Source organism: Toxotes jaculatrix, chromosome 8 (genome assembly GCF_017976425.1).
Source record: "Toxotes jaculatrix isolate fToxJac2 chromosome 8, fToxJac2.pri, whole genome shotgun sequence".
NCBI lineage: Eukaryota > Metazoa > Chordata > Actinopteri > Toxotidae > Toxotes > Toxotes jaculatrix.
This window is the reverse complement of record NC_054401.1, coordinates 12,286,618-12,302,006: the sequence shown is the minus strand read 5'-3', so window position 1 is coordinate 12,302,006 and position 15,389 is coordinate 12,286,618. Positions and strand designations below refer to the sequence as shown.

At 42.8% G+C, this 15,389-nt stretch overlaps 2 protein-coding genes across 3 annotated transcripts; one reads left to right on the top strand and one right to left on the bottom strand.

Moving 5' to 3' along the window:
* Window positions 1–54: 54 nt before the first annotated feature.
* Window positions 55–9,696, bottom strand: tex10 (testis expressed 10). The gene is made up of 16 exons (XM_041045224.1): window positions 9,532–9,696; window positions 9,065–9,268; window positions 8,731–8,918; window positions 8,303–8,629; window positions 8,001–8,213; window positions 7,637–7,889; window positions 7,435–7,547; window positions 7,048–7,295; window positions 6,687–6,822; window positions 5,727–5,896; window positions 4,254–4,431; window positions 3,075–3,297; window positions 1,468–1,548; window positions 1,100–1,284; window positions 774–984; window positions 55–579 (listed from the first exon to the last, which is right to left on the bottom strand). The coding sequence occupies exons 2-16, from the start codon at window positions 9,245–9,247 to the stop codon at window positions 457–459; spliced, it is 2,832 nt and encodes a 943-aa protein (XP_040901158.1). The 5' UTR covers window positions 9,248–9,268; window positions 9,532–9,696; the 3' UTR covers window positions 55–456.
* A 413-nt stretch (window positions 9,697–10,109) lies between these two features.
* Window positions 10,110–15,196, top strand: si:ch211-197h24.6. 2 transcript variants are annotated; one of them, XM_041045429.1, is made up of 12 exons: window positions 10,110–10,213; window positions 10,427–10,517; window positions 11,630–11,660; window positions 12,584–12,661; window positions 12,746–12,885; window positions 12,978–13,103; window positions 13,471–13,516; window positions 13,616–13,681; window positions 13,781–14,184; window positions 14,290–14,394; window positions 14,677–14,776; window positions 14,888–15,196. In XM_041045429.1, exons 2-12 carry the CDS (start codon window positions 10,443–10,445, stop codon window positions 14,929–14,931), a joined length of 1,215 nt encoding a protein of 404 aa, XP_040901363.1. In that variant the 5' UTR covers window positions 10,110–10,213; window positions 10,427–10,442; the 3' UTR covers window positions 14,932–15,196. The 2 variants fall into 2 exon arrangements, with proteins under 2 accessions (XP_040901363.1, XP_040901364.1); XM_041045430.1 differs by lacking the exon at window positions 11,630–11,660 and having other exon boundaries at window positions 10,178–10,213.
* Window positions 15,197–15,389: the final 193 nt, after the last annotated feature.

The window sequence follows — 15,389 nt, the reverse complement described above, 5'->3', positions numbered from 1 at the left end:
ATATACCTCAGTGTTGTTGCTTTTTAATTGCTTTATAAAAAATAAAAATTGGAACCAATTTAATTGATTTAACTTTATTTTGCTTTTTTCTTTTAGTTTAGGATTTTTTTTTTTTTAATCAAAAGTTATCAGGTACTCCAATGAGGACTGAACGATGTTCTGCAACAATAACAATACTCAGAAGAGGCAAAAGGACAATTACCAGACTAAGAATGAAGTAATAAAGAGGCAGCTTAAAACAGGAAAAACAGCTGAAGTCCTTAAAATAACAATGTGGAGTATTCGTCGTCACTCACAATAAAAAAAAAATGTTTCCATGGTATTCCTGTTTGAACATTTTCTTCTACACTAATCAGCACTGAGCTCTGTGAGTGTTTTGTTTGTCAAAGTGATTGTAAGATGTTTGAGAGGGTGAACTGAGCAACACACCAGGCACCTGTGGGGTGGGCGTATCGGTCAGTACATGTCTCGAAGGCCCAGGTTTCCACGGTGAGCAGAGGAGCCATGAGCCACGGTGAGGCTGTAACAGTAAAGCAAATCTGTCAGCCACTGCTCCCTGGTTGCAGAACGGGAGTACCTCTGAAAAACATACACAAACACACACACACACACACACACACACACACACACACACACACACACACACACACACACACACACACAGAAAGAAATGAGGTGAACATCCTCCATGAGAGGTTACCATACTTCCAATCCGAATGTTCCAAACACATTAAACTGCATGTCTCTCCGTTATACGTGTTGCCTGTGGTTACCGTGAGGTGTTGTATGATCTCCTGCAGCAGAGCAGCGTTGGCCAGCAGCTGGTTGTGGAGCGGTGTGTGCTGCAGCAGCATTGAAAGGATCTGTCCAAGCTGGGGCAGCTCCTCCTCGCTCAGATCTCCAACACGCAACAACTGCAGAACCATCCGCAGCAGGCGAGGAACAGTGCTCAGCGCTAACACACAAGCACCCCAAATCGCCTCCCTGCAAATGGGCCACAAAGGTGGTTTAACCCAAATGATTGTAAATCTTTATCACTTTTATCACAGTGGCAAACGGCAAATTGCTGCTATTAAGGTCAATAGGAGATCTTTTGCACCTTTTGTGGTTGGTTTCGGCAGGTGCTTCCTGCTGCAGGGTGATGAGCAGAGCCAGCAGGCTGAGGCAGCACTGAGACAAGAAGCGCAGCACAGGCTCAATGGGCAGGACGGACAGGTCCAGTAATCTGGACACTGCTCTAAGCAGCCCGGCCGCCATACTGTCAGGAACCACTCCCAATTTGGTCTGAGAGAGAGAGAGAGAGAGAGAGAGAGAGAGAGACAGAGACACACACACACACACACACACACAGACAGAGCATTTACAGGATACTTATTTGTTTTCCATTAAGGGAAGAAAAGCAGTTGAAGGAATAAAGCACAGAAAACATTACTAAATGGGTACAAATCAATGAAAGTAGTTTCTCACCAGGTACTTGCAAATGCCATTTTGTAAGATGTCAAAGCACTGAGACTTGGAACCCAGAGTTTCCAGGCAGTGGCACACCTCCTATAAATGAAATAGGTACATTACATTTATTAAAAAAAAAATAGCTTATATTGTTGTAGAATCCTTCACTGATATACTGCTTTCAAATACAGTGTGACAGAAAATTTTACTCTATGCAATTCAACATGACAGGTACATTTGATACGTTTAGGTTAGTCTGATTTTTAAAACTTCCTTTAAACTTTTTGCATTCAATATATAGGTGGGAGAATTACGCTGAAGCTGATTTTTTTTCCTGTATAAAATACAGTTTAATTGGTTTAAAATACAATTTAAATTCTATTGCACAGTTTTTTTTCTGTACACAATACAAAACCCTGTTGTTCTCCATTTCTACGAGCTTTTCATGTGCAATGTCACCCAGTTAGAGCTGATACTTGATAAAATTGAATAATGTTCTTAAACAATGTTTTTTAAAGAAAATCACTGGCAAGAACTGTCTAAAACAGCATTAACCTGCATTACTAGAGCACAACAAAGGCATACCAGAGTATTTCTACATTCCTGTCTGGATGAAGTGAGGCCTTCACTGCTCTTTGGTAAAGGCATGATGCCTTTGGTAAAGGCATGATGCCTTTACCAAAGACGAGCATCATTAACAGAATCTAAATTTCTAAATTTCTTTTGGGGGGTGTGGAGACAAATTTGGTTTCAGGCCTAAGAAGCTGCCACGCCACTAACTTTTTAAAAGTGAAAAATAAGGCTCAGCTTTTCCTCATTAACTTCAAATCTAAATCAAATTTCTTTTATCAAATTGAGGTGTGCGTGTGTGTCTGTGTTCGTTGAAATGCAGAACTGAGTGTGAGCTGGTGTGTGTCAGGACTGTGCACCTGTTGGCATTCTCCCTGTCATTAAAAACAATCCAACAGTCTCATTAGTCGAACCAGAGTTGACACAGACCGTCCCTTAATGCCGCCCCCCCCCCCCCTCCTCGCCACCACGTGTGCCCTCCCTCCTCCTTCCCTTCGCCACTTGCCTGTGATTGACTCAGACAGGGAGATGAGAGAGGCAGGATCTGAGGCCTTAATTGAGGAGTTGAATTAGTGATTATAAGCCCCCCTACTTGCTCACACACTCACACACACTTGCCCCAGGGCATAGTTACGTTAACGGTAATTTCTGTGCAGAAATGTCACTCTCCCATCATGCCATGGGCTCTCATTAGCATTTGTGCATATCCGCTATGCCCGATAACCACGCATCTCCAACCTGCGCAACGCGATAAACGTTCCCCTCTCAGCCGGAGTGCCACGATAAAGCTTCCACCCTCTGAGCTCTATATGAGAGACGGAGAGAGACCAGGGGGGACTGAAAGACCACGGCTGTGTCCAGAATATCAACACTTTTTAATTTTCAAAACAATGTCTTTTCTTCCCCTTCCTTCACCTCCTAGTATCTGTCACTTCTAGATTTATTTTTTAATGCTGTGTGTAAGTGTTGCTCAGTGGCAGCGGTTTGGTGAGAGTTACACTATAATGCTTGTGAGGTTTGGGGTGATTGTTGGAAAGACTGTGCGGTGAACGCACCTCGACAATGTCCCAGTGGTGTGTGAACTGCTCCAGCGGAGTAGGGTAGAGACTGAGGGGTGAGAGAGGGGAAGGAGGCAGGGCGCTCTCGTCACCGGCCTCCTGCAGGGAGACGAGCTTGTCGGACGAAAAGCCCGTCAAGGTGGAGAACAGGAAGCTGATGTAGTCCACGTCCTGCAGAGCCGCTTCCTGGCTCCCAACCGACCAGCCACTCAGAGATGACCTGGAGAACATTGGACATGTTATACAATTATTGACGCAAAACTGAGAGTTAAAGACAAAGCTGAAAAGCCACATCATTCTGAGCATCAGACATTTTTACAGCCTGTAATTTATACAGCCTTTCAACATTTTACACTTATTAGACACACCACTTACATTTCTTTTCAAAAAACAATTTTCATCTTATATATTCCGTATCATATTAGGATTATTCATGATGCTGAGTTTTGTAAGAGAATAATACCGAGTGTAATAGCGCACGGAAACAGTTATGAAAAATTCTTCCTTGTCCTGAGGAGAGGATAGATCTGTAACAGTAGGAAATGTGTGTGAATAACAGTGCATTTTGAGAAGCCCGGGAGGCACATGCAGACAGTCTTCTCAATACTCCATGACGACGCTGCATTCCAACCTCCTAAAGAGCTCTTTGTATCATACCCAGTACACACACACATCCAATCCCCTATGAACCCAGCACTCCCTCCACTCAAAATTACATACATAACACTGCCCCACTGACACAAGCAAAAGGTCAGGCACACAAACGCATGTAGCCACACACACACACACACACACACTTTCACAGGAAAAGGTAGTCTGAGGGTGAGTTACAGAATTTAAAAAAAAAAAACTGCTTTTATTGTCACCAGAAAGTTTAATATCAAATATCCGGGACATCCACATCAGCACCTGTCAGCAGACAGGTAAGAAACTAGATGAAATGCAAGTGATTCCTCTGTGGAAGCACAACACTGCCATCTGATGGTGGATGGCAAGAGTGCGTTCTGTGTGTCCACCACCACTGCCTGATAGGTTTGATTTGTGTCATTACAAAAGTAGGGGCATGCATCTGTTGTCACCCATCTCTTTCCTAGACAGGATTGTCTCCTCACACACACATGGCAATGAAGTGATTTCATGTGCCCTCCTTAGGTCTATGAAGACTTTCAAGCTCACCTAAAGTGTACGATACGAATCAGAGAGGCAGCGAGTCCAGCAGAGATTCGTCCTGCGGTGCAGCAGCAGCTCAGGTTGGCCAGTAGAGACTGGGACATCTTGGGTAGGAAGTAGAGCAGCTGCACCAATCTTTGCTGGGACTCTGCTGGTAACAGCACCACGACTCCTTCCTGTGGATCTTCACGTGGACACACACAAACACAGACACATGCTTCAGATGTAATCACGCAGAGACAGCACAGCACTGCACCCTCTGGGGATCTAACGTGAAGCTCTATCAAGAAAATTAGACCGAGACCACGAAATCCAGACTATGTTAAGGACTAGTAAAAAAAAAATGAGACAGACAGATAGAGCTTCACGTTATATCCCCAGAGGGTGCAGTGCTTTGCTGTCACGCAGAGACAGCAAAGCACTGCACCCTCTGGGGATATAACGTGAAGCTCTATCAAGAAAATTAGCCCGATACCATGAAACCCAGACTATGTTAAGGACTAGTAAAAAAAAGGAGACAGACATAGGCATGGCCACTACAGTGAGGGCTCAGATAATGTGTGTGTGCGTGTGTGTGTGTATGTGGTGTTCTGTCTGTCTCTGACGCACATGCTGATGTCAAAAGCCCTCAGACAAAAGGAGTCTTGTGATGTTGAATTGCTGGCTCTGCGGCAGTTTCTATCAGAACACTGACCCCCACCCCCTCTCTCCACTCCTGGCCCCCTCTGTCACACACCAGCCTAACTGTCTGACCATCCTCTGAACAGTGGATATGGACAGCCTTCCAGCACTTTTTTATTATTGCTTTCTGCCTCTGGTTGCTGTTCAATTTTGGAGCGCTGTCTGTGGTGGGAAACATGGAGTTTCATCGCATCCTAGGGGAACTAGGGTGTACCTTGTGTCTTAAGATTTTTCTTTTTTGTAACCAGGCCATTTTGTTTCTGCCTTCTATACCATATCATACTGTTTACACATATGAAAATATGTATTTTTTAAACATTTTCTTACTTTTTTTTAAACTTTCATTCAATCCTGGAAATAGAGAACAGCTGAACAGAAAGTTCTGCTCTTACAGCATCTTCCTTGAATTAAATGTTCCTGAATCAGAAGCTGGAACTACACATTAATTGTGTTTGATGAGCCAGATAAAGAACAAGCAAAAACTAAATCACAGCAGAAAATCGCTGGCACCCTGCTCTCTGTGAAATTTGTAAACATGCTCCACCTCTTGACCTTAACTCTAATCAGTGTTGGCAGAACAGGTATTTACCAGCTGACACCTGATGAACCATCGCTGACTGAGGTGAGTCCAATGGCAGTTTTCTATCCTGTGTGACTTGGTGGAAATAGTTTTTTAGTTTTCCAGCATGGCTGTGACACAGGTGTGATAATCATATCTAATATTAACAGTGACAGATGTTGTTGCCCAAACCTCTGATCGGTTTCTCTTTGTCCTTTTGTCTAATTGAGTGTGTTTACCATAGAGCCTGCAGGCGTGTGTCTGCAGACTGTTCAGCAGATCCTTGTTTCCTCGAGAAGCAGCAGCCTGGATGGACAGGATAAGTCGTGCAGAGAGGGCAGGGTTACGGTGACCCAGCTGGGCCAACTGCACCGGAAGAGATGCCAACCACCGACATAGCACCTTACTCCTTCAGGGAGAAAGAGGGAGAGATAATATACAGAACTGCACGTGAAACAAGCACTGCCACGGTTACAGTAAGGAATGATGTGTACTAATATAAAGGCACAACTGAGGGTTTTCATTTGAATTTTGACAGATCAATTGTACGACGTCATGTTAAGATGTCATTTCATCTAAACAGTACGACAAATAGTCATCATAAACCCTTTCTGCTCTTAACTAGATGAACGAGAACAACGAGCTCTCTAAACGGTCACTGGTCTGTGAATTTCTAAACGGGAAAAGGCATGGTGGGTGTTCTGGAAATGTCGAATTTATTGTAAACAACCCACCCAAACTACTTTCTTGATGAATTCTAGATGACAAATAAGCAGTGCAGCTCTCATAATCATACTTTTATATTCAATTTTATATATGCAGTGCCAAGTGTTAATAATTTTGCCAAGAGTGCCAAGAGTTTTGAGAGGCAGTGAGTTTTGTTATCGTCTAAATATTCACCAATTAATCTGATATTCATCTTATCAGATTTCTTTCTCAAATAATTCTAAAATGCTGTGGTGAAAACTGAGCTTGTACCACATATATATTGTGTTTTCTCCAAAAAGTTGGATTTGAATTCATAAAAATCTCTTATAATCTCATTTAATATTCAAAATGCTACAATGTGGAGCTTCTGTTACTTTGCTACTGTTACCGTACTGTTACTGTGGTTATGAATAAATCATTCAGTTGTGAACAAGAACTGTAGATCTTCAGCTTAAAGATCTCACATGCTGAAAGACAATGAATGAGATTACCTGGCTATGTGTGTATGACCTTGCTCCTGCAGGTACAGTTTGCTGTAGAAAGACAGCAGCAGAGATCGCGTCTGTAGAGTCAGGTGCTTCTGTTTATAGTAGATATACACTGCTGCCAACAGGTCCTCTGTCACTGCTGCACAAACACATACACAAATAGTTATTAATATTAAAAGTGACTGAACATAAAAAATGTCTTCAAATCAGTCACAAACTAGTACCGACCCACAATCTTGTCATCGAACTGTGCACTGAACACACATGTGCATGGTCTGTGGCTCACGTTGTCTCATTAATAACACTCGTGCTTCTGTGTTTATTAAATCGGACACACATTTACAAATACACTATACATGCTTACTTTTGCTCCTTTGTGTAAGCACCATCTTCCACACAGTACCCAGCAGCATGTGGAGCTGCTTGTAGCTCAGTTTCAGACCACTGCTCAGAGTGTCTCGGACGAAGGTCCTCAATAGCGCCAACCAGTCTCCATCCATCTCTCGACCGAGTCCTTGCCTCTGGCTGAGGGACACCATGACCTGGCAAAGTGTGATGTTTAGGGCCAAAGGCTCCACAGTCAGACCTGGAACAGCTGCAGTTTGCTTACTCCTGAGAGGACAGCAAAATGAGGGTAATCACAGTTAGTTTAGGTCGTCATGCAGAATAGGTAATGACAACAATGCATGTATATATTTATCAATAATAGAAGGGGGGAGGATGAATGCTTTTTAACACTGATATTCCTCACCTTTTGAGATCAACCTTCTTTTTATGTTTGGGTATGTCCTGAGAACCATAGGGAAAGTTTTTCATGAAGTGCTGCTTAAAATCTCCCAGGTATTCTTTACGGAACCATGCGTCCTACACAAACACAAGGCACTCAGTCATTTCTTTAGCAAACCATTTCTTGTACAAGAAACTGTTTGATATTCGTGCATTCCTCATCTCACCAGCGCATCCTGGTGCTCCTGATGTGGTGCCAATTTTCTCAGCAGCTGCAGAATAGACAACACCTGGAACATTACTGACATGGCGTCCGGGGTGAGCAGGTGAGCGGCCTCAGTGTTGTTCCAGGAGCTGTCACTAGCGCTGGCCTCAACCCAAACTTCCAGCAGCAGAGGCACCAGTGTAGCTGCAAAGCTCTGAACAGCCTCAGCTGAATCCAGATTCTCACCCACTGCAGCTCCAGGATCCACCTCAGGTCTACACAGTGAGATAATATTTAAAAAATATTATGTGTTATATCTTATGTTCATATAAAGGCTGTTTGTGATTTTCATTCCTGGGTGGTTTCAAGAGTTTGTGGTATCATACCTGAGTCTGAAGGTGGACCGTGGAGTTGGTTTGGCCCCTGAATGTTCATACAACTTAACTCCAACTTTACTATAGGTGAGCTCTTCCCAGTTGAGAAACAGAGGTGTAATCCGACCTTCTCCAGTGGAACCAAACACTCCTTCACCTGCGACAGACATGTCACCTTCCTCTGCAACCCTTTCCTCAACTACTGCCTGCAGAAAGCGTCCAAGTCTGAAACATGAGTGAAAAAAAACACAAGGTTAGCAGCCACAATTATGATTTTCGATTTTTGTGAATTTGTGTGCATGTGGTCTCTGTACCTAAGAAGCACAGAGAGCCGCCACTGCTGGCTAGTCACAGCCCTGTTGAGACTGACTGACAATGCCCAGGTCCGCCCCTTGGCATCCTGGGCCTTTTTGGCTCCTCCGCTATTTTGTCTGTGGGAGATCAACTCTAGGAAGTTGGTGAGGAGGACTGCTGGCCGTGCTGCTAGCAGTGCAGGGTAGTGTTCCAGCAACACATCAAGAACTTTCATTGCGTCCTCCTGGATGCCTGCCTCAATGTGGGTCATGGCACAAGACAGATGGGCACTGAGGAGGGGAAAAAAGGGGGCCACTCGTTCCGCAGGCACGGACTGTGCAATGAACCTAAAAGCAATTTTAGACAGTATTATTTGAGATAAAAAACAAAAGCTGAGTGTTATTTTTAATGTATTGTTGTGTTTCTGCATCACTGTTGTTTCTCTTACCTGAGCACACGTGTAGCTGCCACACGAACATTGCCATCCTTGTCTGTGAAAACAGCTGCAACTTCAGAAAGCAGACGAGAGAGATGCTGCTCTAACAGAGATGGATTAAGGGACAGCAGCTCTCTCAAACCCAACAAGGCACTATGTTTCACATTGGCATTGTAATGGTGGAGCTGAGACAGGAGGTCCTGGTAAAGAGCAGGGAACGGGAGAGAAAGACAAACACAAATTGCAGAGTTTAAAAAAAAAAAAGAAGCAACTTTCAGTGAACATGGGCTGTTATGTTTTTCTGACAACTGCAACACATGGAGACAGAGACAGATAAAGGACTCACATTGATACCAAGTTGTCTGTGTGTGGTGGGGCCACTTGCGTCTCTCTTCAGCTGTTCAGGTAGGTGGATTCCTTTTGAGCGGAAGTTAGTATTGGTGGCATTATCAGCTTTGGGCTTCTTCTTTCCCACCTTTAACTTGACCTTCTGGAAGTCATCCTGTCTCTTCTTCTTCTTGGCCTTCATCTCTGCAGTCTAGGCTGCTGTCTGTGTTACCAGGCACGAAAGTGAGATAATGACAATGAATGAGTGTATTAATTTCAAGAAAAAAATAGTGACCACTAGCACAAGCTTGGACTATGGTGCTGGCCTGCTGGAACATTAGAACATACATTTTGCAGCACAAACTACACGCATTGCTCAATTTTTGTTCTGAATAGTCAGTTAAGGGAAGCTAGTTAGCTAGCTTGTAGCTAACTATCTCGTTCCTTAGTTTAGCATCATGCATGAGAGCTAGTTCTTTTACTTACCACACTACAAAGCTTTGGCATCAAATTATCATTAGCGTCTAGAACTATAAAACGGTCGCCCTGTTAACAATTTTCATTACATATAAAAAGAAAATATTCTGTATGCAATCTCGTGGTGATGTATTGGGTCCTCTAACGGTGTGTGTACATGTTTACAAAGCCGCGAACTCAATGGATGCACAGAGTAGAAACGGCGGCGGGGATAGAAAACCTCCATGACTGGGACGCCACAGATTTTTTTTTTAAGATTGCCATAAAATATTTTACGCATCAACTTGAAGATAAAACGAATGCGATACAAAACTGTCCCCAGGTGCCCTGAGAAATATCACATTCCTGTCCAATTCTACTCCAGAAAGGTGTTGCGGTGAGCTCTGGCGTATAAAACGAACGCACCTTATAGTCGTCTGCCCAACTGCCTTAGAAATATTATTGTTATTATTATTCCCTTACAGTGCGCGACAGTGTTGAATGTAACGAATTTAAATTCTGTTTTAGTTATGATAGCTTATTCGGTTTAAATTAGTTAGTTAATTTCTTTCTTTTTTTTTTTTAACCGGCGAAAGCACTGCTGTCCACTCCTGTGGTCCACTCCCACCGAAGAGGCTTTCCGTAATGTGTTTTTAGATGGTACATGATCTCTCAGCAGGCATCTTACTGTTTTTTTATTAAAATATTTCGGGTAAGTTATGTAATGTTATCCTTTTTTTTTTTTTTTTAACTCGTGGAGATACTGGTTGTATTAAGCGTTTGAACGTGCTTAGACATTTCTCACAGCTAGCTCAGTGTTTAACGTTAGGCTTGGCTGGGCCTGCGTGATCTACGCAAGTACAACTAATTACTGCTAATCCAGATAGATCATGAGTTTGAATGATTTTTAATATGAACTCCACAGGGGAGAAACTGAACAGATGGAGGCTCAAGCTTCGGTGAACCAGCCTCCGCCAAAAAATGGGCCGCAGCAGACTCAAAGGAAGAATGCCAGGGTAAGGCTCACACCGATGCTGTACCAACACTCCTCACACGCATGATGCTGACCGCTCAAGAAGAAAACTTGTGATTTCCTGTAGTCGCCTTGTTATTGTTCGCTGGCTGTTGGAGAGCCAGGCAGCAGCACTCCTTGGCTGGTGGACTTTGGTTGTACCAGCCCCTGTGCTCTCAGGCCTGGTTGAATTTGCACTGAAGACCCACTCTTTGGGGTCTGCGCCTCTCATCAGCAGCCTGTTTTCGCTGTTATTAAGGAATTTCTGTGTTATTCCGAAACAGTTATCACTTCTCTTTAAATTTGACATTGAGCTTTATGTTTGATGTAAACGTGGTTCTCTGAACCAATATCTAATGGCAGGCAACTCAGTTTTTATTTCTGAGTGCTGTCACGCTCAAAACCAAAAAGGTCTAATGTTTAGCAGGACTCATAGAGTGACTTCTTTAAAATGTTGGTATTAAAAGTAGTTAAAACACAATACACAAAACATATAAGCAAATTTTATTTCTGTTCAGATGATTTTTATGTATGAGGACATACATGTAAAGGGGAGGGGGGAGGCTGTTTTGTTGTTATGACATCATTTGCGTTTGCTGTTTTTATCTTCCAAACTTGGATTTGGGGCTCCCAAACACGCCACACTGTGTGTAAGGCCACAATACACAGTGGTAGAAGAGCATAGACTTGATGCAATGTCGCAGTTTCATTTTCCTGGGAAAATTACAGAGGTCTTGACCTCAGTGTTCTTTATTGTGGCCACTGTGCACGTGTTTGCATATTGAACTTTGTGTTTATGCCTTCATTCAGTGTATCAACTCCTTCTCTTTCCTCCCCATTGAACAAGAAATTAAGTGCTATTGTTCTACATTCTCATTTCATGAGAATTTAGACTAATCCCCACACTACATGATGTAGAAGCCTTTCATACACTTGTCTCTTTGACTGCCGCTGCTTCGTGCAGGGGTCATGGAGAATAAGGAAAATAATGGCTGTATGGCATACATAGTGTGGTGGACATGAACGAGGAGTTCAGTCCTCTGCAAAGAGTCATCCTGTCACTAATGCCTGTATGTGTCTCTCTCCTTCATGTGGGTTTATTCCCTCCATTGACAGAAAAAGCAGCCGCAGCATTCTGCTGACATAGGTAAGTCCTGCACACACAGTGCTACTGCCAGTGCTGAGAGTTGAAGCTTGAGATTTCCCTGCTTCATGTCATGGGTGGTGGCATGTTCACCACCATTTAAGACTCTCAATCTCTTGAGATGGGAGCTGTTGTGGTGCCATCCATGGTTTTGGTCTCCGGAGATCAGTGTTTGCCACTGCAGAAATAATCTTGCAAAACATTTTCCAGTATCTTGCAACAAGTTTCCTATGTATAAAATCCAATTATCAACATTAAGATGGTTTTAAAAATAGACCTTTACTGGACAGTTTCAGACATGTCAACCCATTCTCCTAAGATGTTGCTACCTTGAAGGCCAGCACCTTAAGCTCTGCAAGTCCCCAGCGACACCTACACATGGTCTTAAAACAGTGGGACCTACAGTAATGCAACCATACATCTACAATGGCTGCTGATGAAGTTTTAATGCACTCTTTGTGCTGTGTTTTCTCTATAAACTATTTTTAACACTGCTGAATGCAGTATTCCATTTTTTCAGTATTTAAAATTCTGCATGATTTTTGTCATGCGTTCGCAGCTGGACTGCGTCATTAGTGCGACACAGAAGCGATGTTTCTGTGGCAGGGGAGCAGAGGAGCTGGTGTCCTGCAGCCCATTTTGGGCCTAGGTGGGGGCGGGGGACTGCTATTCCCGTTCTTCCCCCAGCTTTCAGAAGCACACATGAGGAGTTTGGGTTTCTACTGGTGGCTCAGCTAATGTAGACGGAGTGAAATTAATTGGCTGTCACTCCTAGTGTAAGAACACAGCACACTTTCTATCTGCTTTACAAAGATTATTCTGATTACAGGTTTCTACCCCGACATGTATAACAGAATGGTTTGCTGAACGAGTTTGTTGGACGTGAACCTTTGTGCTTTGCGCTGACCATTGTTGTGTTTTCCCAGTGTTCACAAAAGGGACAACTATCCAGACCATGCCCTCTCTTAGCAAACAGTTGAAGGGAGTCACAGAGTGTGTCATTGGTAAGCAGAAGGGTTATTTCCCTCACATCTACTTCCTTTTCTTCTTATATTGAAATCCATAACCAATGATCATTACGTCTACAGGTCTTCAGTATGTGTGGGAGTACCGCAGCCCAAGTAAATCTGTCCCACCACACTACCAGTGCAAACTGTGCGCCGTGTACCGCATGCAGCATGATATGGTTGCTCATGTGAAAGGCTGGAAACACAGCTTTAGATACTTGGTGAGTATTGCTGGTTTGTTAGTCTGCAGTTAAGGCACAAGATTGTAAAATTATTTGTAATATTTATTTTTTTTCCTCTTCCTTGTACACAGAAAAAGGCCCACCCTGACAAGGTCCCCTTTGAGGAAGAAGAGGCCATCAGAGACCCTGTTGTAAGGAAGAACATTAAAGACATTGCAGCTGAGGTGGAGAAAACAGAAGGGAGGGGCCAACTCAAGGTGAGAGTCTGACCCTTCTAGATCAAAACACATTGTGGTATTGGAAAGAGTTTCTTGGCAATAACGATTAGTGTAAATGTAAATTTGTGTCATGGCAGTGTTTTGGAGTATCCAGACAGAGAATAGCACTACATTTAAAAGCTTAAGGGTTTTTTCTTGGCTTGGGGATGTTGCAAACAGGTGATGGTGAGAAGATGAAATACAATCCAAAAGGTCCTGTTTCATAATTTAAAGAATTATGAATAGTGATTCATAATTCTGCGAGGCAGGAGTTCAAAACTCTAAACTTATGGGAGCACTAATATCTAGCCTTTCCTTAAAATTAAAGTTCATTAAATTTGACAGTTTTCTCTTCCTGCTGTTGTAGGTGATCCTGAAGGAGCCCTATGAAGTAGCTGCTTTCAAAGGACTCCGTAAGTTACTCTGCTGTGAATAACTTTATTAATAAAGGATTCCTTGATGGTTGCTTTTCTGAGGTGTGTTCATATCTGTTGTTCTTTTATCTCTCACAGGCTCTGCTGCTCCCAAAGTTATGCCTCCACCTCCTCCAGGGATGGGACTTAAGGGACCACCCTTTGGTGAGTAATGTTTGTATTTGAAACACATCTGTACATGTGCATCCCTCTTCTATTCTGCCCTGTGTCTGTTTAAATGTAATGAACATGTCTTTCTTGCAGGTCCCAGGTTTTCTGACCCAAGGTTTCCAGGGGAGTTTCCTCCTCATGGCGGTCCTTTCTCTGACTACCCAGTGGAAGAGTATAGGGAGCCCGGTTTTGGAGGGTACTCGAACAGGCATGATTTTCCTGACTCTGGTATGGATCTGAGACCTTTCCCAGATGGTATGGGCCATCGCCCCCCTCGGAGTGGAGATGGTTTCGGCCCTGGTGGTGGAAGAGTTGGCTTTGGAAGGAGTGGACTGCTGAATGAGAGCACAGGCAGAATGTATCCTGACGAGTACAGAGGGGGCCAAATGGGGAGTAGCTTAATGGATAGGCCAATGGACAAGCCACTGGACAGACCAGGCTTGGTGGGAGCAGCTCCAGAAAGTAGCAACCCTCCTAATACACTGCTCAGTTACCTGGTATGTGTCTCTTTTCTCTCAATAGGTTCCTCCCCAACTTAATGTCAATGTAGGTAAATTAAATGTGTCCAAACATACAGTAACTTCTCAAAATGTGCGTTTTAGGATACTTTCCGGATAGAGAATGAGAGTGATGCACAACTGGTGCTGAAGGTGACACAGAAACTAACAGATGTGCTGATGGAGTACAGACTGAGGAGTGTATCAGCGGTATGGAAAAACACAACCCCATTCTCAAGTCTTTCATTTAAAATGTTAAATGAAATGTTAAAGATCGATTCTTAATTTTGATTTAGCCTACTATGCGTTAGTTTAGTTCCAATATAATTGTAACTGTGAGCCTGACAATTTCAGTATGTTTTTGAATATCTGAAACCAATACAAGCAAAGCCATCTTTTACTTTTTCATTCTTATAATTCAGTTGAAACTAGTGTATTTGGGAATAAGCGTATTGTTTCCTCTTAAATTTTCTGTCTTCATTTCCTCCGCAGGGTTCTAATCTGAGCAGCTTGTCAATGAGCTCTTCAAGTTTCTCCTCTACACCTTCCAGATTATCAAATACTAGTGACCGATACTTAAGTAGTCTCTCAGGTAACCAGACAGGAAGTGTTCATGTTCCTGTTTCTCATATTTAAAATATAATAACTTGGAAGTCAAAATGTTCTGCTTTTTTAATGTTTCTGGCATGTTGTGGCTCTGCAGGTCCATCGAGGTACTCTGATGTTCCACCCAGGTTCTACAAATGACAGAAGATCATGTGACATCTCCATCTTCTCAACTCTCTGTCCTACGTGTGCATGACGTCAAAGATTTGAAGCCTTTTATTTTTATGCTTTTAGGCATAGTTTTTTTCTGCTACCACCCAGTAGTATTTTTTTTTTTATGTTTTGACTTCTTTAGAAAATGTTAAGTTTTACACAAAATGACGTATGTTTCCACCAGCTTTAACTGATCAGTGTATGACCACTGTTAATTTCCTAAGGTCCAGTTCTATTAAAACTAATGGAAGAAAATGTGTGTGTGTGTGTGTGTTTTGAAATATGAAGTCCTTTCATTCCGAAGTTAGCAATTAAACTCTTTCTTTAAACATGTTCTTCAGTCCCTATTCTATGCTAGTCTATCCTATATATAGAATGGGGGATGTTTCAATAGATTACAAATTGTTCTTGACACTAAAGCATCTCCTCCTTGGAACAAGCTTCAG

Coding starts and splice junctions, on each gene's coding strand:
- tex10 (XM_041045224.1), bottom strand. CDS start 9,247: ATGAAGGCCAAGAAGAAGAAGAGACAGGATGACTTCCAGAAGGTCAAG. Junction 7,296..7,434: donor AAGAAGGTTGATCTCAAAAG/GTGAGGAATATC, acceptor CTGTCCTCTCAG/GAGTAAGCAAACTGCAGCTG. Junction 6,823..7,047: donor GCTTACACAAAGGAGCAAAA/GTAAGCATGTAT, acceptor GTGTTTGTGCAG/CAGTGACAGAGGACCTGTTG.
- si:ch211-197h24.6 (XM_041045429.1), top strand. CDS start 10,443: ATGGAGGCTCAAGCTTCGGTGAACCAGCCTCCGCCAAAAAATGGGCCG. Junction 12,662..12,745: donor AGTCACAGAGTGTGTCATTG/GTAAGCAGAAGG, acceptor TTACGTCTACAG/GTCTTCAGTATGTGTGGGAG. Junction 13,517..13,615: donor AGCTGCTTTCAAAGGACTCC/GTAAGTTACTCT, acceptor TATCTCTCACAG/GCTCTGCTGCTCCCAAAGTT.